The 27962-nt window shown below is 44.7% G+C and overlaps 1 protein-coding gene across 1 annotated transcript; it reads left to right on the forward strand.

Annotated features, from left to right (window-relative positions):
* Window positions 1-8840: 8840 nt before the first annotated feature.
* Window positions 8841-26426, forward strand: LOC115775663 (uncharacterized). The gene is made up of 10 exons (XM_030723135.1): window positions 8841-8877; window positions 11234-11578; window positions 12292-12408; window positions 21747-22082; window positions 22516-22854; window positions 23597-23938; window positions 24009-24344; window positions 24782-24866; window positions 25224-25264; window positions 25357-26426. The coding sequence occupies exons 1-10, from the start codon at window positions 8841-8843 to the stop codon at window positions 25359-25361; spliced, it is 1983 nt and encodes a 660-aa protein (XP_030578995.1). The 3' UTR covers window positions 25362-26426.
* Window positions 26427-27962: the final 1536 nt, after the last annotated feature.

Here is a 27962-nt window from a genome sequence, read left to right on the forward strand (position 1 = left end):
TCAGCTGGAATTTTGGACCACTCTTCTTTTGCAAACTGCTCCAGGTCTCTGATATTTGAAGGGTGCCTTCTCCCACCATTACTTTTAAGATTCCTCCACAGGTGCTCAATGGGATTTAGATCCGGACTCATTGCTGGCCACTTCAGAACTCTCTAGCACTTTGTTTTCATCCATTTCTTTGTGCTTTTTGAAGAATGTTGGGGGTCATTGTCCTACTGGAAGACCCATGACCTTAGATGCAAACACAGCTTTCTGACACTGGGCCCTACATTACGACCCAAAATCCTTGGGTAATCTTTAGATTTCATGATGCCTTTCACACAGTCAAGGAATCCAGAACCATAGGCAGCAAAACAACCCCAAAACATCTTTGAACCTCCACCATATTTGACTGTACACGTAGGTACTGTGTTGTTTTCTTTATAGGCCTCATTCTGTTTTTGGTGAACAGTAGAATGACGTGCTTTACCAAAAAGCTCTATCTTGGTCTCATCTGTCCACAGGACATTGTCCCAGAAGGATTTTGGCTTGCTCATGTACATTTTGGAAAACTGTAGTCTAGCTTTTGTATGTTTATGGGGTCCTCCTGGGTCTCCTGCCATAGAGTTTCCTTTCATTCAAATGTCGATAGATAGTTGGTGCTGACACTGATGCACCCTGAGCCTGCAGGACAGCTTGATTTTCTTTAGAACTTGATTGGGGCTGTTTATCCACCATCCAGACTATCCTGCATTGCAACATTTCGTCAATTTTTCTCGTCCATCCACATCCAGGGAGGTTAGCTACAGTGCTGTGGGCTGTAAACTTCTTCATAATGTTGTGCACCATGGACAAAGAAACATCAAGATCTCTGGAGATGGACGTGTAACCTTGAGATTGTTGATATTTTTCCACAATTTTGGTTCTCAAGTCCTCAAATAGTTCTCTTCTCCTCTTTCTCCATGTTTAGTGTGGCACACACAGACACACAATGCAAAAACTGAGTCAACTTCTCTCCTTTTTATCTGGTTTCAGGTGTGATTTTTATATTGCCTGCACCTGTAACTTGCCACAGGTGAGTTTAAACGAGCATCAAATGCTTGAAACAAAGGTTTTTACCCACAACTTTGAAATGGTGCCAACAATTTTGTGCAGCCCATTTTTGGAGTTTAGCGTGAAATTATATGAATTTTGTTTTTTCCCCCTATTTTTTAGTGTTTTTTCAACAAAGGAAATGAACATGTGCATAACAAAAAATGTATAATTACAATAATTTTCAACAAGAAATACTTCATTTTCCGGAAAATTTTCAGGGGTGCCAACATTTTCAGCCATGACTGTATAAGGAATACAGAAAAATCACCAACAATCAGAGCGACAGCGGGAAGGAAAAACTCCCTTTTAACAGGAAGAAACCTCCAGCAGAACCAGGCTCAGGGAGGGGCAGTCATCTGCTGAGAGGGGAGAGACAGAGATTAATAATAAATAATGATTAAATGCAGAGTGGAGTATAAACAGAGTAAAAAGAGGTGAATGTAGAAAGACTGCATAATAGGAACCCCAGTCCTAATAAAATATATATTTTCTTTCTTTCTTTCTTTTTTAATATGTGCATTACAGGACAAATCCTGGTCAAAACTGACTCCTAAATTTTTCAGAGTTACTGGAGGCCTTCTCCACGAATCACCACCTGGTCATGGTGGAGGGGTTTGTGTGTCCCAGTGATCCCAGGAGCTATGTTGTCCAGGTGCTTGTGATCCTGGTAGGGTGTCCTCTGGCAAATTGGTGCTGGAATGAGGGGCCAGACAAAGGGCGATTCAGTGGACCCCTATGTAAGCATCACCAAAGGAACAGTTTACCCTACCTGGGAAAAGGTTACCGAGGCCACACCCTGAAGCTAGGCCTGGGAAGGGAGCTTGAGAGCGTCTGATGGCCGGGCACTAGCCTCATCAGGCGCATCCCGAAGAGAAGACATGGGCCCGCCATTGTAGGGGTTGGGTGCAGTGTGTGTCGGGTGGTGTCCAAGGGCAAAGGCCCTGGTGGACCGATCCCTGGCTATTGAGACTGGCTGTTGGGACATGGAATGTCACCTCTCTGGTGGGGAAGGAGCCTGAGCTAGTGCGTGAGGTGGACAGATACCAGCTAGATATAGTTGGACTCACCTCAACGCATGGCCTGGGCTCTGGAACCAGTCTCCTGGATAGGGGCTGGACTCTGTTCCAGTCTGGAGCTGCCCTCAGTAAGAGGTGGCGAGCTGGGGTGGATATTCTTCTTTTCTGATATCATTGTTTCTAACTTTCACAACCCCCGTGTGCTTTTTACCACACTAAACTCTGTCCTAAATGTCCGTGAACCTGTCCTTCTGGAAGCTTGCAGTGAAATTTCTGATCGATTCCTTCACTTCTTCTTAGAGAAGGTTGCAACTATCAGGGCCCTCATTTCACCAACTTCTCATGATCCATCTACCCTAATACCCGGTTCGGCTGTGTTTGATCACTTTGAGCCTGTTTCACTTTCCTTTTTAGAGCAGCTGGTTTCCAGTTTGAAGCATCAGGTTCCTCCTTTAAACTTGTCCCCTTGCAGCTTGTTAAAGAAGTTTTACCTACCCTTGATCCATTCATTCTTACCATTATGAATAGTAGTTTGACCTCTAGTGTAGTGCAAAACTTTTTTTAAGCATGCTGTTGTGCAGCCCTCGCTGGAGAAATCTGGCCTAGATTTGTTGGTTTTTATCAACCTTTAGGCTCATCTCCAAGCAAACATTTTTGTCTGAAAGATTGTCTTTGCCCACCTAAAGACCTTTCCTGGATGAATATGCAATATATGGAAGTGTTCCAGTCTGGGTTTAAAACCCATCATAGCTCTGAGTGCATTCTGTTAAGGGTTTTTAATGATATTCTGTTAGCAACTTACTCTGGTGACTCAGCTGCTTCTGACACTGTGGACCATGAGATCCTCATCTCCAGGCTGGAGCAGTGTGTGGGCATCACAGGTGCAGCTCTCCAGTGGTTTAGATCCTACCTCTCTGATAGAAGCTTCTGTGTCAGCACTGATGACTAAGTGTGCCTAATTTAGGTGTGAAAATGGACCAGACGTTGAGGCATGATACTCAGGTAAACGCAGTGGTGAAATCCTGCATTTTCCAGCTGAGGCAACCATCAAAACTCAAGTCTCTTCTTTCCAAAGGTAATCCCAAAATGGTAATGCATGCTTTTATGATGTCTCTTCTTGATTACTGTAATGCTCTTTTGATTGGAATCAGCCAGGCCTCCATTGTTTGCCAACAGCTGGTGCAAAATGCTGCCACTCAATTTTTATCTGGTGCAAGCAAGGGAGAGCACATCACCCCAATTTTAACTTCTCCTCACTGGCTTTCAGTTCAATTACGAATCCATTTTAAAAATTATTTTATTTGTTTTTAAATCCCTAAATGGTTATGCCCCATTTTCTCTGTCTGAACTGCTCCACCTATATGTTCCATCTCATTCCTTTAGGTCAGCAGACCGGATGCTTTTACTTGTTCCAAAAGCACAAACTCAGAGGTGATACAGATTTTGCAGTTGCAGCTCCAAAATTATGGAATGATTTGCCGTTGTATGTCAGACAGGCTCCTTCACTTGCTGTTTTTAAATCTCGCTTAAAAACACACTTTTACTCCTTGGCCTTCGACCCAGTGTGAGACTTTGTGATTTTAAGATACTTTTTTGTAGTTCTTAATTCTTTCTTTTAACTTTTACACCTCTGTTGTGTTATTATATTGTCCTTATATTGTTATTGTCCTCTGTCTGTGTTTGTCTTTTATTTTATTGTACATCACTTTAGTCAGCCCTGTTGTTGTTTTTAAAGTGCTTTATAAATAAAGCGGTATGGATGGCATGGTATGGCATTCTTGTATCCCCCTGTATGTTACCTTGCTGCGTTGCTGCCTGTATGTTGGAGTTTTCACCAGTAGACGATAGGGTTGTTTCCCTGTGCCTTCGGGCCAGGGAACGAGTTCTGACTGTTGTTTGCACCTATGTGCCGAATGACAGTTCAGAGTACCCACCCTTCTTGGAGTCACTGTGCGGGGTGCTCGAGGGTGCTCCATCCAATGACGCCATCGTCCTGCTGGGAGACTTCAATGCTCACGTGGGCAATGACAGTGAGACCTGGAGGGGTTTGACTCGGAGGAACGGCCTGCCTGATCTAAACCCAAATGGTGTTTTGTTACTGGACTTCTGTATGTGGCAAGCACAACGCGGGGGGTTAAAACTGGTCTGTGAGCTAAAGTTGAAGTTCACAATAAAATAATAACCAACAACACCACCCAAGGAATTTCACCCCAGGAAATATACTCCCAATAAATACCAATCTACTAAATTTGAAAAGACACTCAGGTTCGTTTCACTTAGGACAGAGACACCGCCACTTAGTTTGTTACAGAATATATTAAAAAAACACAGAACTTGCAGTTGCAACAAAAAGAAAACACCACAACATACACTTGAAGCAGGGACTTACCGGTGGTGCGCACGAGTCACACAGGACAGGATCATCGACTCACCCGAGGACACCTACTCTCCTTACCTACATTCACATGCACACCACAAGTGCCACGCCAGGCAGCTCTTGGTTAATCAACCGCCAAAATATGTCACTGACAGGTCAAAAACGTAAAATTGACAATGAAAATCGCCGTTTTAACCCTGCTTGGACTGATAAATGTGTTTATTTTACCCCAAAGACTGAACTCTAAGACTGAACTCATTAAGTCAGCATTACTTTGAATATGCAGAAGAAGCTTTAATTTTACAGTTATTAAGTGTTCACTTGGTGCAATCTCTTTTGTTGAAACATTTAATGCACTGCATCAGTTGGTCTTTCTAGTTCAACAAATGCACTTTTGCAAATACATCTAAAATGTTATAGAAGACTTTACTGTTGCAAAAAGTTGTTATTATTACTTTTTTTTATTAAACATATGTGTGGTGAATAGATGCCTTGTTAAAAATATTCTGGTCAAGGTTTGGACCAAATGTTAAAATTTGCAATGCACTTGAATTATTTTGCTTATCAATAAATGATGCGGTATAAAGCCTTTATTGTGAATTCCTTTATTTATTTTTATGACTTAGTTCAGGTGTTAGCATATTTAGAGTTAAATCTCAAGAAATAATGTAAGTAGGGGTCTTCGGCCCAGTGGCATCTCAAAATTTTCAAATCTGGCCCAGAAGAAAAACTAACTGAATAGACCTGCTCTATGGTGTAGCATGGAGTAGTAATGGCGGCAGACCCAGGACACGCTGGAGAGTCTATATCTCTCGGCTGGCCTGGGAATGCCTTGGGGTTCCCCCTGATGAGCTGGTAGAGGTGGCTGGGGACAGGACGGTCTGGGAGTCATCTGCAAACTTTCTGATGGTGTTGGTCTCATGGGAGGGTTTGCAGTCTTGTGTATAGAGGGAGAAGAGGAAGGGGCTCAACACACAGCGCTGTGGTGCACCGGTGTTTAGGGTGATGCTGGAGGAGACCCGCTCCCCCATATGCATGGTCTGTGGTCTGCTGGTGAGGAAGCCAAGGACCCAGCTGCTTCACTTCCCTGATGCCTTTCCTCAGTTTGGACCCAGCTGTTCTTTAGGCCTCACATCACCTCATGAAATGTGAAATGTGTTCATCAGCAGCTGATAAATCAGTAGATTATTAAAGTGTGTTATTGCTGCTAACAGTAAGATACTCCTCATACTTGCTGAGTGCTTCATCCTTTACTATCTATAAAACATGAAGACCCCCAAAGCCGACAGGAGCACCGGGAGAAGCAGGATAACAGAGAGAACCCAGAGCCAGTTTGGAGAACGTTCTGTGGAGAACAGAAACATGAACATCATCCAAACACGATGACTTCACAGCAGGAGGAAATCTGTCACTCATTCACTTCTGTGTCTGCACCATAAAACCATTTCAGACCCCACTCGGGTCTCTTTATTTAAAGTGATGGCTCTCCATCAGCTGCTGGACCACAGAAAATAAACACATATTATAGTGAGTTTGGTCAAACTAATGACTCTGCAGTCTGTCTCAGAAATGGAGCCCTGCTCTGCAGCAGCCTCCTGTCAGAGCTGTGTGGCTGTAACCTGTCAGATATTAGAGATTAGAAGCAGACTGAAGACACAGAGCCTCCTGAGAACTGCTGTTCTCACATCAGCAACATGTCAACACTGTGAAAATGAAATCTGTCACTGCTGCACTCTCACTGTGAATCACAGACTGTCAGAGTGCGCCCCCTGCTGGGGACATCTTTTATTTTCACAGCTGTCTCATATTTCATCAAAGTGTGTAACAGCTGTAATAACTTTATGGAGAGCCTGAACAGCTGCTCTGTGTTCTGCTGTGCCGTGTTTCTCTCTTGTTCTAGTCCTTCAATCAGCAAAGTGACCTTTGACCTAACTGCTGCTTCTCCTGATCCAGCACTGGCTTCATCAGTGAGCCAATCACAGTGTGCCCAGAGAAGAGGGTCTCTCTCTCTCTCTCTCCTCAGGTATGAAACGACTAAAGCAAACTGAAAGTCAAAGTAATGTTTCTGTCACAGCTTTTCCTGCTGCTCTCGTCTGCAGTGCAATGCATGCTGGTCCGTGATGCTTCGTTAGAGACCAGCTTTTAATATTGCATCATGGGATAGTTTTGAGTCCAGTGTGTAGCCAGAAAGCACCACAATACTGCAAACTGCAAATAAAGTGGACAGTGAGTGATTTCAGACACTTTGCATAAAGTGAACTCTGACCTCTGACCCTGACCTACAGCACTGACCTCTGACCTTCAGTTGCGCATGGATCTTGCTCTGATCTTGACTAGCTCTGCAGGTGGTGCAGGTGTAGGTTCCACTGTCAGGGCCTGTAGGGTTCCTCAGAGTGAGGCTGAGGTCTGGGATGAAGCTGTTGTTATATTTTGCAGTAAGCTTTGCAGAACTATGGTAAAAGGACAGATTCTTATATGGTGCTTTTCTACTCTACTTACTCTAAGTATTTACTCAGTCACTTCACACTCCTCTGATTAAAAGTAGCACCTTTTCTGAAAAGGTTTAATGACAGTGGGGCATGCTGGGGAATATTTTCCTTGTGCTTCCTGACCCTGCTCTCCATCACTCACAGATGATGAGTGTGAATGTGTTTGCATCAACTATGAAACTCTCTGTTTGTCAGAGTTTCACAGGCTGCACAGATTTGTTTAGTGGGTTTGGAAGGCCTAGATCTGCCTTTTGTCCACTGTGACATTACAGCCTGGCTTACAGAGTGGTGGAAGTTGCTCTGCCCACTTCACTGACACAGCTGCCAGCTCAGCTCTTGATTATCAAATTGGAATAAGCTGGAGAAACTTGGAGAAACCTGGGTCACAAGGTGCTTTATACTGCAAGGTAAAGACCCCACAATAATACAGAGAAATCTTTTCAGCAGCTGTAGAACATTTGGAGAAATGTCCAAATCCCACCACCAAAGACATCCAGCCCTCAGCCTCTGAATCAAACAAAAACACAAAAGCTATTCATGTCTCCAAAAGATAAGAAAGGCCACCAAATACACCCTCTCTGTAATTCAGTTATAAAGGGTTAGGTAAAAATTAAAAAATGTCCCACACTAGTCAAGGTGACACTTTTATGCAGTTTGTCACACTACAGAGACCCACAAGGGACAATGGAGAAAACAAAGTTACTTTTGCAGATCCCACAAAAGTTTTCAAGGCCACTGGCTTCCATGTCAAGCCTGATACTGTAGTATCTGTCAGGACGTTGAAAGGATGGGTGAGAGACTGTCAGCAAAAGTCGTCTTTAATTGGTTACACACACAGAAGTCCCGCCCCCTTCTCCTCTCAGCCACTCACCTGCCTAGCTCAGCCTTAACACACAGGTAACAGTAGTGCAGTGGAAACAGTGGGAAATTACAAAATGTCTACACACACTGGAATACCTTAGAAATAACCAGAGTGATGGAGGATACACACACCCATGGGAAAACAAACTTAAAATAAAAGATGTTCTGGTGTCTGTGTGTGTGTGTGTGTGTCTGTATGTATGTATGGCTCAGGGCTGGTAGCACGTTGGCAGTCTGTGGGCTGCTATAGACAGAGAGTACCTGCAGCGTCTGTTATCAGATAGCAGTGTACTGAGCATGTGGTCCGACCGGTCTGTGAGCCAGTGCTTTGGTGCTGTTGTTGGTCTGTCAGTTGCACAGGAGGACGTTAAAACACAAACAGAGCTGAAGTGAAACTCAGCGTTGACACAAGTGTCCACTGCAGCCTCAGACAGTGCTTTCCATGCTGTTTGTGCTCTTTAATGAGCTCTGCTCTGGCACACCTGTCAACCAATCAGCACGGACCGGCGTGCATCCACGTCGAGCATGTGCAGTTGTGGTTTTGTATAAATGCACTGGAGCACATTAGTGGTGTCTAAGCACTCGCCTCAATGAGCTCTCCATAGGCAAATACATAAGCAAATGCACACAGAGCAGTATCATAAATCAGGCTTTAGGTTGAGTGTATGCAGCTGGCACACAAACAAGCACAAGCGTAACACAACAGGAAGCTTTTACTGTCACTGCAGGACTTTCACTTTAATGGATAATTTTGAGTCTCTGAATATATCCTCACTCATACCTGTGAGCTTTTATTCTGAAGGTTCAGATCAAACACTTGAAATCAAAAGTGAAACATTCCTGTTTCTCGTCCACAGCTGGAATGTTAACAGCCGTGTGTGTGTGTGCGTGTGTGTGTGTGCGTGTGTGTGTGTGCGCGTGTGTGTGTGTGTGTGTGTGTGTGTGTAAATGAGCTCCGGGCAGTTTCGGTGTGCAGTATTTTTATTGGGACTCGGTGCTGGTTCTAGTTTCTCTCAGAGGAGGATGAAGAGCTGGCTGCCCTTCCTGCTGCTCGCACACGGTAAGAACTTTGAGCCAAAGTCTTTATGAGCACCCTCTGACCGCACCCTGTACTCTGCACCCTGTGCACCCTGCACCACAGCGTCTACAGACGAAGAAAGAAGGAGCAGTGCATTCACTTAAACACAGAGACCCAAATTTTTAAATAAACTGTCTTTCAGAAAAGAGACTGCTGGCTCTCAGAGAGAGGGTGGTCCCCCCACCCTTACCTCACAGGGACTGCCCCTGAAGCCCCTGCAGCATCGTACTCTTAAACAAGAAGATGGTGGCATTTACTGATGAGAGCTTGAGTGGCTTTTTGAATGCAGTTCTAACATATACCTACTTCTTGATTGTATGTAGGGATCATAATGGGTCTGACTCATCTAATAACCACACATTATCATTAACCAGGTCAAAGTAGTTTATCTTTTTCACAGATATTAGGAACAAGCGTACGGTGGAATATGCTGGTAAGAACTGACTTTTTTGAGAAATCCATCGATATGTTCACAAAGCGATGCATATGTTGTGTATCACTGTGACTGCATGAAAGGAACAAGAATATGATGACAGATATGTTGATGTTAACCTCACAGGCTTTTAAGTACAGAGCACTGAGTTTACGGGGTGTGCCATGAATTTCTTAATAAGATCCACATTGAACCATGTAAAGCAACACAAATATTCTTCAAGAGTAGATAGAGTGATGTGTAGAGTGTGTGACTGTGGTTTGCAGACTGAAGGGCGTTAGTGGAAATATGAATCATCATAAACCGTGTCAGGTTTTTGACAGGTAAACAGGTTGTTTATGAAGGAAGACACCTGAAACACTTTAATTAAAAAGTAAGGCATTTAATGTATTAAAGAATCAGAAAAATCACACATGCATATGCAGGGACTCAGAGTAAGAGTGTGCTCTCTCTCTGAGCCCGTGTTCCTGTCTAACCACAACATTTTTATACTGACAGATTTTTATCTATACATAAACAATCTCTGGGTGCTCCGAGTTGACCTTCGTCACTCAGTCTTGTTCAAGCTGGTTTTCATGTCTCAGATTCCTGTACGTCTCCTCTCCTGATGCTTTAATTATGCGTCCTTGTGGCCGGTCTTCAAGATAAGATGCACTGAGACAGAGAAGTTAGTCTACTACTTTCTGATCTGTTGCTCTCTGTCTAATGTATTATTTAATTGTTTATTATTTGGTTGATCCACTGTTTATTAATTCATTTACTGGAGTTTACCTTTAAACATTTGTCCTTTATTCACTGAGTAAAAAATAATCCCCAACATTTTCTTCAGAGGGATAAAGGGAATCAGTACAGCTGGAACCAGGACTGAGGAAAATCTAAGAGTTATAAATATGCACCTGAGCTGTAAATTAAATTGGTCAAAACGTACAGACCATGATCTATGGATTCAATGACTGATAAGAGCTTAATCAATATTGGTAATTTGGTGCCATTATGTCTGACTTTCCTTACTGATTATTGAAAGTCAGAGGAGTAGATGTGTAACTTGTCAGTACTACGGTGGGATACTGGATTACTGAGTAATCAGCTGCTGAATGCAGAATCAGCCCTGTTTCCTTTCAATGCCAGTTTGCAGCAGCTGCTCAGAGTCTGCTCAGGTTATTCTGAGCACTAAAAAGAAGATCCAAATACCGACTGCTCCAACCACGGAGGACCAGAAGCTAATCTTCCCTCTTCCTGTCTGGCTGTAGCTCAGGAAGCAGAGGAGGCCACCTGCTACTTGGCAGGTTGGGTGGTTTGATTCCTGGCTGGTCCAGTCTGCATGCCAAAGTACCCTTGGGCAAGAAACTGAAGCCAGAGTTGTTCCCTGATGCAGCTGTCGGAGTACGAATGTGTGTGAATGTGAGATAGAAAGCTCCAAAGCTTAGAAAGAAGTGCTTGAATGAATGAGTGTGAATGAGACGTGCTGTATAAGCACTTTGAGTGCTCATCATAGAGTAGAAAAGCACTACATAAGAACCAGTGCAGTTATGATTTCTGTTTGGACAGCCGAGTCCTACAGCTGATGAAGCCAAATCAGCCACATCATCATCAGTGTGACGATGATGAGGGTCTGTTGGAAGCTGGGCCTGCTGTGCTCTCTGTATACAGCACTGTTTTTGGATTTACTGAAGCATCCAAGATGGGCTCGAGCTTTGTGTTGTGTTGATAAAATATTCATACTGTGAAGAGAAAATGTTGCGTATGTTTGCAGAATATATTACAAAATTTGTTAGTATCAAAGAATTACATACTGACCACTTTAGTAATTGATGGTATAAATTTAAAATCATCCCTACAGTGACTCACACTGAGGACAGCAAGACTGACTCACAGCTCTCTTCTCTGTCATGTTCCTCTCCTCAGTTTCCCAGCATGCCTCAGGGGTGGAGGTGTATGAGGGGGAGGAGTTTGCCCTGCTGCCCTGTAAGGTAGCAGTTAATGTTTCCAGTAGTGCCACAGCAGTGGTCTGGGACCGTGATGAGTTCAAGATCCCAACAGTCCACATGCGTCTGCAGAGCGGAGATGATCTCAATGACCAAAACGAGCGTTACAAAGATCGAACATCAATGAGAGCTGACGCTCTGCAGACTGGAGAGCTCAGCCTCACTCTGAGGAACCCTGCAGTCTCTGACAGTGGAACCTACACCTGCATCCCCCGCATGTTTGGACAAGATCAAACCCGTATCACTGTAGAACTGAAGGTCAAAGGTCAGTGCTGTTCGTAAGTCTGTAAGTGTCTGAAATCACACACTGCACTGCTGTCTGGCTGCATGATGAGAAATGCTGCAGCTTTCCCGGTAACTCCTCCGGCTGCACAATGCAGCAGTTACTTGATGACCTCACACATTACAACCATCCTAAAACACATTAACACAGCTGCATGAACCCTGCTGCTGACCGGTCAGTGGAATGGTCATGAAATACACTCATAGGCCATTTCATTAGGTACTAAGTTCTCTGCTGCTCTGCATTTAAGCATCCAGACATGACCAACATGACCTGCTGAAGTTCAAACTGAGCATAATGGGCAGAACAACATGGGATGGTTGTTGGTTCGAGTATCACACAGTCTGTCTGAGGTTGTACAAAAAATTCATCTTCTTTTCAGTAATAACTTGATGATATCATGTTAGTACAGCATGAACAGCACATCTCAGAAGTCTCTGTCTCTCTTATATTAAATATAAATGTTTTCTGCTAATCATAAATATTCCAGAATATGAATTTTTTTCCAATAAAAAAACATGAAGTGTCTAACATGTATTTATTTTAGATGGTCCGCGAGCCGATGGTGATCCATCACATTAAATAAAAATGATCATGATCTGTTTTATTCTGCAGATGAGCTCAGAGTGCAGAGCTGAGAGAAGTGAACGTGTTGTTTTGGTGATGTTCAGGTTCTGTGCTTCTGTTCTCCACAGAGGCTCCTCCAAGATGGCCCATCGTTCTCGTAGCTGTCCTGCTTCCCCTGGCTCTCCTGGCTGTCGGCGTCGGGGTCTTCATGTTTTATAAATATAAAAGGATGAAACACCCAGCAGGTATGATGCAGCAGGTTTGTCCATTTGGCTGGATTTTCATTGCAGCAACTCAAGTTGCAACTAGTGAAAAACAGTCAGAAATGATGAGGAGGGAAAAAGGAGTCCTCCTCCTGGACCACCTGGGGTCTTACTGCAGCTGTTGGTAGTTTCTTGAACACCAAAGCAGTTGGATAGTGGTAGTGCCAACACTATCGTCTTTGGAACAGTAGGTTAGGTCAGTGGTTCTCAAACTTTTCCCATCACTTTGCCCCACTTTGCTGGATTGGAGGTTGGAGTGTGTGTGTGTGTGGAAGGGGGGGGGGGGGGGGGGGGGGGGGGGGCAACGGATCTACGTACACAGCAGACGTGAAGGTGGAGACTTTTGCTACCTGCAACGTTTCCTTGTTCTGCTGTGAGAGTCTGTCAGGACGTTGAGCTGATGTTCAACATTTGTTCAGCATGACTTCTCTCCCAGGTTGAAGCTTGCTCCACAGTTTGGGAAACGATGAGTTAGAGCTTTGAATCCCAGTAAAGATGCCCACACTAGGTCCTTCCATGCTATCCAAGCCTACTTCTGAATATGACCGAGATAGAGATAACTGAAGCCATACCCATTAATCCAGCTTTGGCAGTGGCCTGAGTACACGTGCTGGTGCCCCCCTCAATGGCTGGGTTAGCAGGTTTCATGGAATGATGAAGCTATATTTGAAGTTTCTGGTTCAAATCATTGTCAGTAGCTACAGCTGTCTGTAAAGCCCAGTGGAGGCTCTGTCATTGTTTGGGCTGCCAGTGCAGTAAAATTATACCTGGATACAAACACACAGTGAAATGGACTGGCCTCCTCTGGATCTTAATATTACTGAAGCCGTGTGGGATCATGTAGCCCTGTAGGAAATGGACATAAATAAGTTGATTGAATGTGGTTAAATGCATTTATGTGAATGTTAAAATTTCAAATGTTAAGGTGTTAAGATAATTAATTTGCCATAAATATTCTATTTTATTTGTTTATTTCATTTGTTGTGAAGGAAAGCCAATCTAGTGTTTCATTTTAGTCACCTGTTTCTGTACTGGCTGCTGATTGGAGGTGGTGTGAGTGTGCACGAGGGAGAAGGAAAAAGAGAGACCCGAGAAGAGAGGTGCGCTAGACTTTGACTGAAAAAGTGAAAGTTTTATGGCGAGTTAAACTGGTACTCCGTGTTCGGACATCGGCCAGGTGGACGGAAGGAGGACAGTTTAATTTGGCGCAGCCTACGCCTGTAAGTGTTTGGACTTGAAAGTCGTGGTTTGCTCGCTGGATAATCGAGCGGAAATTAGCCGCGCTGATCGTCTGAAAGCTGCGGTTGGCTAGCCCGGCTAATCGCTACAGGACTCAGCTGACTCTTAACCGCACACAGACAAAAGAGGATCCCAGATAGCGCTCTGAGCTACCTATAGTTCAGAGTTCCTCTGGCTACGCGGGAAACGGCGACCAGACGGGTATTCCCTGTGCTTCTTGCCTGTGTGGGACAACGTGGACTGAACGTTTGCACCGCCATATTGGAAAAAGGTACTGTTGGCTTATTATTTTATTTTGGCTCTAATTGAGTGAAAGGACCGCAAAGTTTCTGGTCTCACCGTACCCGAGCTCCGAATCAGGCCTGCAACGGGTTTGTTTTGTTTAATAACATTATTTGGGACTGTTGTGTGTGGGGATACATGTATATTTGAACCGTTAATTGACCTGAAAGAACTGAAATATTGATTTAAGTGTGTTTTTGGTGGTTTTCTAATTAAAGTGTGGTATTGTTAATTCCAATTGTAGAGTGTGTGATGTTATAGTGGTTAAGTAATTAATGTCGTTGAATACGAACTCAGGGCCCATTCATACCGATCAGTAGTATGTGGGCTACATAAATGGAGGCACCGCTGGGATTGTGTTATATTTGATGTGTATAAAAACAAACAAAGAAAAAAAAATTTATTGAGTTTCTAACTGTATTACATGAGGGAATGTTAATAGAGGATCTTTGACATGGATACCAACCTAGTGACCAGATTGAAGAACTGGTGTAGGGGAGAGACATTAGATGAAAGTCATGCTTTACTGACTGTAGTTCCAGAGCACACAGAGATTGCGCAGATAGAAGATGCACTACAGACTATCAAGTGTTTTGGGCGCGTAAGAGTCAGAGGACGAATGCTAACTAAAAAAAAAAAACTAAGTGACACAGACAATCAAGTGTTAGTGCTTTGTGAGTGTCGACAAAAAGTGACTGACTCAGCAGTCCCAAAAGAAGTTCGCTCTCCCGATGGATTGACAGCATGGCCAATTTGTGTAGTAGCTGAAACTCCTGGGGTTGAGGAAGATTTTGCTGGTAAACTGAAAGCTCTGTTGGAGGCTGAAGGAAAGTCTGCCGAGGATGTGCAAGCTTTATTGGCTGGATCACAGCCAGTGTCTCCTACTGAGTCCATCTTGCGTGCTGTTGGTGACCTGCTGGACAAAACAGTTAAACCGTCCCCAGAGAATGCAGGACACCGACGCCTGAGAATTTTTTCAGGTAACATCCCCACCCCAGCCGGTGAGGAACAATTTGACCACTGGTTAGAGCAAGCATACCTGCTGGTCGAAGAGTGTCCTGGCTCTCCAAAAGAAAAAAGGAGGAGAGTCATAGAGAGTTTAAAGGGGCCAGCGTTAGATGTGATAAAAGCAGTGCGTTTATCTGATCCGGATGTGACCCCTGAAGGATGTTTAGAGGCGTTAGAGAGTGCCTTTGGACTGGCAGAGTCCGGAGATGACTTGTATTTTGCCTTTAGACTGTTGCAGCAACAACCTGGGGAAAAGTTGTCTGATTTTCTCCGCAGGTTAGAGCGTGCTTTGACAAAAGTTGTACAAAGAGGTGGTATCCCAGTTAACAGTATGGACATCGCACGTGTTGAGCAGCTACTTAAAGGTGCAGTAGATGCTGACTTAATGCTAATTAACCTCCGTCTTAGAGAGAGGAGGACCAAACCCCCAACCTTCCTTGAACTACTGCGAGAAATTCGCATAGAGGAAGAATATGAAGCTTCCAGAGTTAAGCTGAACCGCTCAGTGAGCTCGGTTCAAGTTAAGCCACAAGCTGACAACAGGCAATCTGAGATACAGAGCCTGAAAGCAGAACTCAAAGAAGTAAAAGCCATGTTTGCAGCACTTGCTACCCATTCTCCTGCAGAAACAGAGAAGGGTGAAAAGCAGTTGGATAGCAGAGAGCTAGCTTCAGAGAATAATGTGGACCCTGAAGTGGTTGCCCTAAAGAAACAAGTGAAGCAGTTGCAAAAGAAAGTAGGTACACGGCTGTCCTGTCAGGCAGGAGCTTCTCCAACTGTGATGGCGGTGGGGACTCCATCAGCCAGGCAGTCACCTGACTCAGAAGAACGCTTTTGTTACCGCTGTGGGGAAAATGGCCACATAGCGCCAAAGTGTAACAAGCCTGAGAACCAGAGCAAGGTTATTCAGAGACTCCTTGGAGTTCTCAAGAAAACCAGGGGTAAACCCCAACCAGCTACAGGTAAAACCATCCCCGAAGAAGTGGCTGGTACAGTTAGGAAAAGTGCAGTGGACGTGTTGGAGTCCCATGGGCTTCCAGAAGGCCTGATTGGGCCACCATCTTTAGAGCCACTGAAAGTCAATGGGCACCTGTGTAAGGCATTATTAGACAGCGGCTCAAGAGTCAGCATAATCTTTGAGTCTTGGTACCAGAGATACCTATCAGATATCCCTATTCACCCTGTGAGTCGGCTAAACATTTGGGGATTGAGTGATTCAAGCTACCTATATCGTGGCTATGTGGTGGTGGACATAGAGTTTCCAAAGAAAGTAGTGGGAGCACCAACCACTATGTCAGTCCTAGCACTGATATGTCCTGACCCCCCAGGCCCTGACCAGACTCCAGTGATTTTAGGAACCAATGCCAGTGCCAACCTTCCCAAGAGGCTAGCCCAGCTCTGTGAGGGTACCTCAGGTGTGTCTGTTTCACCCTTGATGGTGCACAGTGCTTGCCCTGAAGAAGATGATGATGATGAAGTAGGGTGTGTCAAGTGGCAGGGTCCTGGTTCTCTTGTGCTACCTGCAGGGAGCAGCTGTAAAGCAACCTGTAAAGTTGAGCTAAAACAGCCCTTGCCTCATGAGATCTTGATGGTAGAAGCTTCTTCTACCAACCCTCTTCCCGCTGGTGTATTGTTACAGTCCATGACAATCCCAAGCAATGCTGTGGATGCTAACCAGTTCACAGTTCTTCTGCAAAACGAGTCACTTAAAGACATAAAGATTCCAGTTGGCACCACCTTAGGCTGTCTGTGCACGACTGATGTTGTTACAACCATGTCAGAACAACAGCTGGTGTCTGAGGGATTTGACATCAGTCTTATCAACTTTGGCTCATCTCCTGTTCCAGAGGAGTGGAAAGCCAGGCTCCGTCAGAAATTGTCTGAAAGGGCCGATGTATTCTCTTCTCATGAACTTGATGTGGGGTTAGCCAGAGATGTAGAGCATACAATTCGTCTGTCAGACCCGCGACCATTTCGTGAGCGGTCCAGACGCATTGCTCCAGCTGATATTGATGATGTGCGTCGTCACATACAGAGGTTATTGGCAGCAGGCATAATTAAGGAGTCTAGGAGTCCTTATGCCTCTCCAATTGTCATTGTTCGAAAGAAAAACGGAGAAGTCAGAATGTGCATTGATTACCGCACACTCAACAGCCGCACTGTGCCTGATCAATACACAACCCCCCGGATTGATGAAGTTCTGGATTGTCTATCTGGAAGCAAATGGTTTTCCGTCCTGGACTTAAGGAGTGGCTACTACCAGATAGCCATGAAGGAGGAGGACAAAGAGAAAACCGCTTTCATATGTCCGCTAGGTTTCTATCAGTTTGAGCGGATGCCTCAAGGCATCACTGGAGCTCCTGCGACCTTCCAAAGGTTGATGGAGAGGGTCGTCGGTGACATGAACTTGCTCCAGGTACTAGTTTACCTGGACGACTTAATAGTGTTTGGGAAAACACTAGAGGAGCACGAAGAGAGACTCCTGAAAGTGTTGGACAGACTCAAAGAGGCAGGACTCAAGGTTTCACTTGACAAATGTCAGTTCTGTCAGACGCAAGTCAAGTATGTGGGTCACATAGTGTCAGCAGAAGGTGTCGCAGCCGACCCCGGCAAAGTGGAGGCTGTCGTGAACTGGCCCAGGCCACACAACCTTAAGACCTTGCGATCATTTCTAGGGTTTTGTGGATACTATCGGAGGTTTATCCACAATTACTCAGCTATTGTCCGCCCTTTGACAGACCTCACTAAAGGGTACGCCCCAACTCAGAGGGGAAGGAGACCCAAGACAGGGCAGAATCATGCCTATTTGGATGAGAGGGATCCCTTTGGAGACAGATGGGATCAAGTGTGCCCCGAGGCATTTGAAGCTATTAAAACCTGCCTCACGAATGCACCAGTTCTAGCCTTTGCCGACCCTAGTAAGCCATATGTGCTGCATGTGGATGCTAGCCTGTCAGGTCTTGGTGCAGTCTTGTATCAAGAGCATCCTGAAGGGCTTCGGCCGGTTGCATTTGCCAGCCGTAAACTCAGTTCATCAGAAAAGAATTATCCCATCCATCAGCTTGAATTTCTCTCTCTTAAGTGGGCCGTGGTTGAGAAATTCCACGATTATCTCTATGGAGTCCGCTTTACAGTGTACACTGATAACAACCCGCTAACCTATGTCCTTACGTCAGCAAAACTCAATGCGACAGGACATAGATGGTTGTCAGATTTGTCAGTGTATGACTTTGACATTGTTTACCGACCTGGCAGAAACAACATTGATGCTGATCTGTTGTCCCGGATGGAGCCAGGAGAAAGGAAGACAGAAATGCGAAACATCTCTCAGGAGAGTGTTAAGTCTATTTGCCAGAGAGTTGGTGGCCTTAATTCTCCTGAGGACTCACCAAGATACGCGCAGCAGCTTGGAGCCCATCCAGATTGTGTGCCTGAGGCTTACACCTTTTCTACAAACTTGGAGTTGAACAATCTGAGGCAATTGTCCAAGCCTGAGCTAATGGCAGCACAGGAACAAGATCCTGTAATAAGACCAACCATTGAGGCCATAAAGAGTGGCAGATGGCCAGATGAGATCAAGACAAACCCAGACTTACTTGCCATGAAACGAGAAATGGGAAAGTTGATTATGAAAGACAGACTCCTTCACCGACTGAGTATAAGTCGGGCAGGAGAAAAGACTTACCAACTGGTGCTACCTGCTGAATTCAGAGCTGTGGTGCTGAAATCCATGCATGATGACTTAGGTCATATGGGCGTGGAAAGGACAGTTGATATGCTCCGAAGCAGATTCTTCTGGCCCAAGATGTCTGTCGAGGCAGAACACTACATAAAAAACTGTGGAGAGTGCCTCTTGAGGAAAACTCCATGCCAAAGAGTGGCACCACTGCACCAAATAGTCAGCACAGGGCCGATGGAGTTGGTCTGTATTGATTTCCTGTCCATGGAGCCTGACTCCAAAGGAATAAGTAATGTGCTAGTGATCACAGACCATTTCACAAGATATGCCCAAGCATTTCCAACCAAAAACCAGAAGGCTCTCACAGTCGCCAAGGTTTTGGTGGAGAAGTATTTTGTGCACTACGGTTTGCCAGCCCGGATTCATTCAGATCAGGGACGAGACTTTGAGTCGAGACTCATTAAGGAAATGCTGAAAATCCTTGGCATACGGAAGTCGCGGACTACTCCGTACCATCCTCAGGGTGATCCTCAGCCCGAACGATTTAACAGGACCTTGTTGTCAATGCTAGGGACTCTGAAGCAGGAAAAGAAGCGGCAATGGAGTCAGCATGTTACACATCTTGTGCACGCTTATAACAGCACTAAATGTGATGCTACCGGATATTCGCCGTACTTCTTGATGTTTGGAAGAGAAGCTAGACTTCCAGTGGATGTGTGTTTTGGGACACATCTAAATGAAAGGGCAGAACATCAGCACTCTTCCTATGTCACCAAACTGAAGGAGGATTTGCAGAAGGCTTATGAGCTGGCTGCAGAAGCCTCTGGCAAGTCGCACTTGAGAAACAAGAGGACTTATGACAAGAGACTTGTGGCCCAGACTCTAGAGCCAGGTGACAGAGTGTTGGTGAGAAATCTTGGAATAAAAGGGAAACACAAGCTTGAGAATCGCTGGTGTGACGTTCCCTATGTTGTTGTGACCAGAATGCCAAACTTGCCGGTCTACAAAGTAAAATCCCAGAATGGCAAGGACAGAGTCAGGACATTACATAGGGATAATCTTCTTCCTATAGGAGACTTAGTGCGAATCCCAATGATGGAGTACTCGCAGGATGCATCCAATAAGCGAGCAAAGAGATTAGACAGCCAGAAGCGGCCTGAGAGGGTTAGCACCCATCATTCCATACAAAGTGAAGGGGTGAGTTCAAGTGAGTCATCTGATTTTGAGGGTGGTTTGCCATCTAGACCCTATAGGACTTATTTTGAGAAAATGGTTCAGAGGAGGGATGACACTGTGAGTAGAGGGGAACAGGTGGGAGACTGCATTCCACTGAGTGACAACTACTCTGACCGACCAGATCATTCTCCTGTAGACTCTGACCGTGACACTGACCATGAAGCCAGCACTGAGCCTGACGATGGTTCGAACAGTGATGAAGGTGTAAGACAGTCTAGTAGCCCTGGCTCAAGACTACCTACAAAGAGGACTAGGCCCAAAAGGTCAGTGAAACCAGTAGTAAGGTTGACCTATGATAAACCAGGAAAATCTCGAGATCAACCATTGACTATTGTACACAGAGGTATTGTGATACAGATTGGAAAGGGCTAAAAAGACAGCTAATGTTAAACACTTTACCCATTTCCTGTTACCATGCAGTTCATTAAGTTACTTAAGGTGTTAGTCTGCTGAGGACATCAGACGTGTTGATGGGGGAGGGTGTAGCCCTGTAGGAAATGGACATAAATAAGTTGATTGAATGTGGTTAAATGCATTTATGTGAATGTTAAAATTTCAAATGTTAAGGTGTTAAGATAATTAATTTGCCATAAATATTCTATTTTATTTGTTTATTTCATTTGTTGTGAAGGAAAGCCAATCTAGTGTTTCATTTTAGTCACCTGTTTCTGTACTGGCTGCTGATTGGAGGTGGTGTGAGTGTGCACGAGGGAGAAGGAAAAAGAGAGACCCGAGAAGAGAGGTGCGCTAGACTTTGACTTAAAAAGTGAAAGTTTTATGGCGAGTTAAACTGGTACTCCGTGTTCGGACATCGGCCAGGTGGACGGAAGGAGGACAGTTTAATTTGGCGCAGCCTACGCCTGTAAGTGTTTGGACTTGAAAGTCGTGGTTTGCTCGCTGGATAATCGAGCAGGAAATTAGCCGCGCTGATCGTCTGGAACGCTGCGGTTGGCTAGCCCGGCTAATCGCTACAGGACTCAGCTGACTCTTAACCGCACACAGACAAAAGAGGATCCCAGATAGCGCTCTGAGCTACCTATAGTTCAGAGTTCCTCTGGCTACGCGGGAAACGGCGACCAGACGGGTATTCCCTGTGCTTCTTGCCTGTGTGGGACATCGTGGACTGAACGTTTGCACCGCCATATTGGAAAAAGGTACTGTTGGCTTATTATTTTATTTTGGCTCTAATTGAGTGAAAGGACCGCAAAGTTTCTGGTCTCACCGTACCCGAGCTCCGAATCAGGCCTGCAACGGGTTTGTTTTGTTTAATAACATTATTTGGGACTGTTGTGTGTGGGGATACATGTATATTTGAACCGTTAATTGACCTGAAAGAACTGAAATATTGATTTAAGTGTGTTTTTGGTGGTTTTCTAATTAAAGTGTGGTATTGTTAATTCCAATTGTAGAGTGTGTGATGTTATAGTGGTTAAGTAATTAATGTCGTTGAATACGAACTCAGGGCCCATTCATACCGATCAGTAGTATGTGGGCTACAATCAGACTAAAACAAAAGGCAGAAACATCCAAAGAAGAGCTTTGAATGTGCTTCATGAAGCCTGGAGAACTGTTCCTTAAAGGACTGATAGGAAACCCGGCCTCGGAGTGTTCAGGCTGTGTAGAACATGGTTACTTGGTACACTGTTAGTACATTAATGATATAACTTTACACATCAGTCTGTGCTTTGGTGCAGTGTGGCATCACTTAGAGGTTGTGGCCCTAAAGAGCTTCTTCTTTTGTGTCCTCCACCTCATGCATCAGTACAACAATAACCATAGACCTCCTTCCTTGAGGTCCTGGTAGACTCACGTGTAGCTTCACTAACTTTGATGTGTCTGTCTGCATGTCTTATCTTCTGCTCTGTTCTTCTCTCAGACAGCCAGGTTTTGATGGTGGAGGAGACAGAAGGGGTGAAGTCTGTGGTGCTGCCCTTTAAAACCACAGAAGATCTTCCTCTGGACTGCAGAGTGGAGTGGAAACTCACCGACCCTGAACCCAGGATGGTCCATGTGTATCAGAGTGAACCCTCAAACACACAGGACGAAGTTTTCCAAGGCCGCACAGAGATGAAGGAAGAGCCACTGAGAGACAAAGACCTCAGTCTGAAACTGAAGGACCCCCGCCTTACTGACAATGGAGTCTACACCTGCACCATCAGCAGCAAGGATGGAAGTGTCTTGCTTCAGAAACTAGTGTCCCTCACTGTCAGAGGTTAGTGTAACAGCTCTTTGTTCACAGTCTGGATCCTCCACAAATGGACTGACTGAGCTGGCAATCTGAATCTGTCAGATTCATTTAGCATGAATATGACAAGATCATGAAATATCTGACTAACTGCAACACATTCACTCTCACATTGATGCCTACAGTATGTATGACCCCACATTCTTAGTACAACAAGCAATGAAGGGTCCGTCACATAGAACCAGTCCAGGGTCCAAACAAAGGTATTTGTGTTTGTTCCATGAATCCAGGACAGAGACGTGGCTCCTGCTGCCTCTCTGTGCTTCAGTGAAAACCACAAGCTCGGCATGCTGGTCCTGAAGACTTGGAGAAAACCTCAGGTGGCTACAGTGCTGCCCCACTGTGATGGAACAACTTTTGTATGCAGCTCATGTTCTTCTCTGTTCTCTGTTCCTTTCAGAGAGCCAGATGGAGGTGGTGGAGGTGACAGAATGGGAAGAGTCTGTCCTGCTGCCCTTTAAAACCAAACCTGACCTTCCTCAGGATGTGACAGTGGAGTGGAGACGCTCAGACTCCAAACACATGAAAGTCCATGTGTTTCGGAGCAGCTCAGAGCTTTTAGATGAACAGGACCAGGTTTACAGAGGTCGCACAGAGATGAATGAAGAGCCGCTGAGGACTGGAGACCTCTGTCTGAAACTGAAACAGCCCCGTCTCGCTGACAGTGGTGTCTACACCTGTACCGTCCACAAGTGTGGAAAAGTCCTGAAGCAGAAAGTGGTGGTGCTCAGTGTCAGAGGTCAGTAGACACATCATTGAGGCTGTGGTATGGTCTGTTGTCACCTCGTATTGCCAACACTCTGATATGATGTGTCTGCATTCTTTCTGATGGCCAGCAGGGGGCAACTTTTGTGGGGACAACAAGAAATCTTAAAATATTTTATGCCCCATCTAGAGGTGGCTGAGAGGCAGTGTGAAAAAGACCCATGTCCTCCAGGCCTCGGGAAGCCACAGGAACATTTTGTATGTTTAGCCCTAACAGCCCCCTCTCAGTGAAGCAGCCAGGAAGCCTGCAGGGTGACTGTGAGGACGCAGTCTGAATCCAGACCCCACAGTCACATTTCAAATAGATATTCCCCACTCAGCAGCACCCCTGCTGTGAAGATTCATGAGGCTGATACCCAGTTACTTATATACTAACACAACTGATACACAGTTATGTTGTGGTTAGGTCAGCTGAAGTTCACTAAAATGAATATAGAATAGGTGAATAACATGACTCTAGTACTTGTGTGTGGTGTCTGGCTGCTCCTCCCTGATCCTGGTTCTGTTGGAAGTCTCTTCCTGTTAAGAGAATTTTTCCTTCCCGCTGTTGCCAAGTGCTGCTCAGGGGGATGATCTGATCAATGGGATCAGTGTTGTACAGCACTCTGATATACTTTTGTTGAGAGTTTGCACTATATAGACAAAACTGATTTGAACCTTAAACACCGCACAGAACCTCTGCCTGTCTACACAACTCATGTTGTGCTTTTTATCAGTCTACGAGTTTCAGACAGTTGAGGTGACACGGGGGGTGAAGCGTGTCCTGCTGCCCTTCAGAACCACAGCTAACCTGCTTGAGGATGTCACAGTGGAGTGGAGACGCTCTGACCATGGAGACATGAAGGTCCACGTGTATCAGACCAGCCAAAATCAGCCTGAAAGGCAAGACCAGGACTATCAAGGCCGCACTGAGATGAATGAAGAGCCGCTGACGACCGGAGACCTCAGTCTGAAACTGAGTTATCCTCGCGTCAAAGATAATGGTGTCTACACCTGCACCGTCTGCAGCAAAGATGGAGACATCCTAAGACAGAAAGTAGTGATACTCAGTGTCACAGGTCTGTAAACATATCTGAGGTCAGTAAATGCATCACTTCAGTCTATACAGTTCATGTTGTGTTTTATCAGACTACCAGGTGGAGATGGTGGAAGTAACAAAGGGGAAAAGGTCTGTCCTGCTGCCCTTTAAAACCACAGCTGACCTGCCCACGGATGTCACAGTGGAGTGGAGACGTGCTGATACCAACGACATAGTCCACTTGTATCAGGACGGTCAAAACCAGCTAGAAGAACAGGGCCAGAATTACAGAGGTCGCACTGAGATGAGTGAAGAGCCACTGAGAACCGGAGACCTCAGTCTGACCCTGAAAGACCCTCTGAAAATGCACAGTGGTTTCTACATGTGCACAGTCTCCAAGGGTGAAGACATTCTGAGACAGAAAGCAGTAACACTAACTGTCAGAGGTCAGTAAATGCGTCACAGAGGTCAGTAAATGCGTCACAGAGGTCAGTAAATGTGTCACAGAGGTCAGTAAATGCATCACAGAGGTCAGTAAATGCGTCACAGAGGTCAGTAAATGCGTCACAGAGGTCAGTCTGAAGCAGTCACTGTTGGCTGAATGAGTCAATAAGCAGGTCCCACTGTCAGCACGTGCCTCCACCTGCTGCTCCTTCAGTGGAGGAACGCTGCTCCTTGTTTATCCATGTCAGTGTAACTTTGTGGTGTTTCTGTCTTGAAATAAAGAAGATCTTCCCGTAGTTTTCCATGATTTCACAGAGTAACTGTTACAGTCCTGATTCCAGTTTTTCAAATATTCTCGATAAATCTCACCTGAGTTTGCAGACGCATTAAGAGCCACATGATGTGTGAAGAGAGCCACTCTTCTTTGTCTCCTCTGCAGAACGACATGGTGCCAGCTTCACAGAGCGATTTCAGGGCTTCAGGAAAAAGAGAACATCTGTCCCTGATGGACCTCCAGCCTCTGTGTAAAGTCCTCTTCCTCTTTGTTTGCCATCTGTTGTAAAGTTGCAGTGAAATGTTCAGACCACAGCAGGATCATTTGAAGTGAATATCTAACTCTTCTGACCTCAGCACACATCCTGCAGGTTTAAATCCAAAATGTTGCAGAGCTAGAACCTGCACTTACACCAGAATACTGAAAGCATTGTTCATCTCTCAGTCCGTCTCCTTTACTGATCCGGTTTATTTTATTTATATTGTATATCAAAGTGGAATCATGCAAATCATTATTTGTTCTCTGTGAAACTGGAGCCAGAGATGTGTGTCGACCATCATTTGTTTGTCTCGTCCTGACCGCCTGTCCTCTGTCTTCTCTGGAACAGGGACAAAGAATCTGTTCCTCTGACTGGTGGAGCATTGACAGGTAAGTCATCATCACGCACAGGTGTTCCTCTCAGAGTTGCAGATCTCTGTCATCTCTGACCGACTGATTGTTCTTTCTCTGTTTGGGAACAGGATGACCCCGCTCACCTGATCACTGATCTGTTCATCTTCTCTCGTGTGGAGTACAACAAGGCTCTAAATTAGGTCCACTTTATTTCCCCATTTATTCCTCATGAGGTTCTACTGTTACAAAATGTACAGTAACAGTCAAAGGTTGGACACACTCACCCATTCAGGTATTACTGCCTTTAGAGGTTTGAATGTTGGCTTTCAGTTTTCTTTTGCTTACTTTTGATTTTCTTCATAATTTTATGACTGTAAGTAAAATTCAATCATAGAATTAATTAATGAAAAGCCAAGTTCATGTTAATTATTCTGTGGATAGTAGCTTAGTGTATCCACAGCAGTCGCAGCAGCGTGACGAGGAAAACACTGACTTTGGAGAAGGTTTTATACGCTGTCACATCCAATACGTTTGCATTTTTATACCTTTGATATGCTGTGCTTGTATGATTATAATTTTGCACAGCAGTCAGTGTAGTTTAAACTAATTGTTTATGCTTGAATTAGATATTTAGGATTAGCTCTTGCAGTACTGTTTATTTTAGTTTATTTCTTTTTTTGCTCTGACTGAGTACCTGAAGTATCAATAATGTTGTTGCGTGCTCACTGAGTCATACTCATGTGTTTAACTGTGCACACGTCTCTGCCTCTGTGTGTTCACGTTCTCCTCTGCAGAGCTGTGAGCACCACAGAGTGCTCTCATAGACGCTCACTGAGAAAATGAGTGCACGTGCATGTGCACGAGCCTGATCTCTGTCCCTGTTTACAGTCACATATACAGTTAATGTTACAGGACATGACAGCTGATGGTGAAGCAAAGAAGAAGTGCACACTGACTGCATGTGAAACTGAGAGTGAGCAGAGAAGTGGATTAAAGGAAATGTGCTTTATTTACTGATCTCAGATCAGCATTCTGCTTAAACACACACACAAAAACCCCAAAAATACAAATCAGCCCCTCAGAATTATTTTAAATATGAAATAAGTGTACAGATAGTTTATGTGTGAGCCTTCAGTATGATTTCTGGAAACTGTAAAATAAACCTGAACGTTCCCACAGCAGGTGAGGGAACGACCTGTGAAGCTGAAACTCTACTGAGGGGCTTTTACTGCGGTCAGGTGACTTTTGTCTCCGCCTACAATCTAAAATAAAAAAGATTCTTCACCCTCAAACAGGAAGTAATCATTTTGGTGCATTTATTCAAACAGTTCATTGAGGAAAATGTGTTTGGTATAAAATGAATGTCTGTCAATCAAATCAAATTAATTTGATAAGATTCCACTAAACATTTTACAGTGTATTAATTAACTAAATTAGTTAAAAGTTCGATTAATTAATGAAATGAGTTAAAGTCAGAACCTTATGAGTCTTCAGCGGGCTGGGGTAAAGGGACAGTTCACCGTATTTCTCTCTGGTCTCTGTGGAACAGTTAAAAACTATAAAGAAGTTAAAATGAGTTGAAGAAGTAGATGATGTCATCACTGCAGGAGTACCAGGCTCAAGCTGATTGGCTGCTCGCCCACAGTTATATATTAATTTCACTTCATGATGGAAAAATAAACTCCTGTGTGCAGAGCTGCAGCACCTGATACACAATTCATCAGCAGATACACAAACAGCAGAGATGAGCTGCATTAATGCAACATGTGACAGAAATACCCATTAATTTGTTTTTATGGTTTTTAAAGCTTTTATTATCATCGTAATTCTTATTTTAGTTTTGATTTCTTTGTTTGATTTTATTGAGTTTTTATTGTTTAGAAATGTTTAGTTTGACTTTTTTTTATTCTAACATTGAGGTATCGATCAGGGTATTACAGGGTATGCACACACTGTTAGGTTGTCTGCTTATTGCTATATATATAAAAAAAAAAATTCCAGCTTGCCCCTTAGCTTAGCTGTTCCCAGTATTGCGCTCTTCTGGACAGAGATCTCGGATGTTGTTCCAGGAATCTGCTGGAGCCACTTTCCCAGTTTGGGGTCACTGCCCCAAGTGTTCCGATTACCACGGGGACCACTGTCACCTTCATCTTCCACATCCTTTCCAGCTCCTCTCTGAGCCCTTGGAATTTATCGAGCTTCTCGTCTTCCTTCTTCTTGATGTTCCCGTCACTTGGTATTGCAACGTCTATCACCACGACTTTCTTCCTTTGTTTGTCCACCACTATGATGTCCGGTTGGTTAGCCATCACAAGTTTGCCTGTCTGTATCTGGAAGTCCTACAGGATCTTAGCTCTGTTGTTATCAACCACCCTTGGGGGCATGTCCCATTTTGACCTCGGGACTTCCAGGTCATACTCGGCACAGATGTTCCTGTATACTATGCCGGCCACTTGGTTATGGTGTTGCATGTATGCCCTGCCTGCTAGCATCTTGCACCCTGCTGTTATGTACTGGATTGTTTCAGGAGCATCTCTGCACAGCCTGCACCTGGGGTCTTGCCTGGTGTGGTAGACCCCAGCCTCTATTGATCTTGTACTCAGAGCTTGCACTTGTGCTGCCATGATTAGTGCCTCTGTGCTGTCTGTCAGTCCAGCCTTGTCCATCCATTGGTAGGATTTCTCTATATCAGCCACTTCTTCTATCTGCCGGTGGTACATGCCGTGCAGAGGCC

This window comes from Archocentrus centrarchus, unplaced genomic scaffold (assembly GCF_007364275.1).
Source record: "Archocentrus centrarchus isolate MPI-CPG fArcCen1 unplaced genomic scaffold, fArcCen1 scaffold_24_ctg1, whole genome shotgun sequence".
NCBI lineage: Eukaryota > Metazoa > Chordata > Actinopteri > Cichliformes > Cichlidae > Archocentrus > Archocentrus centrarchus.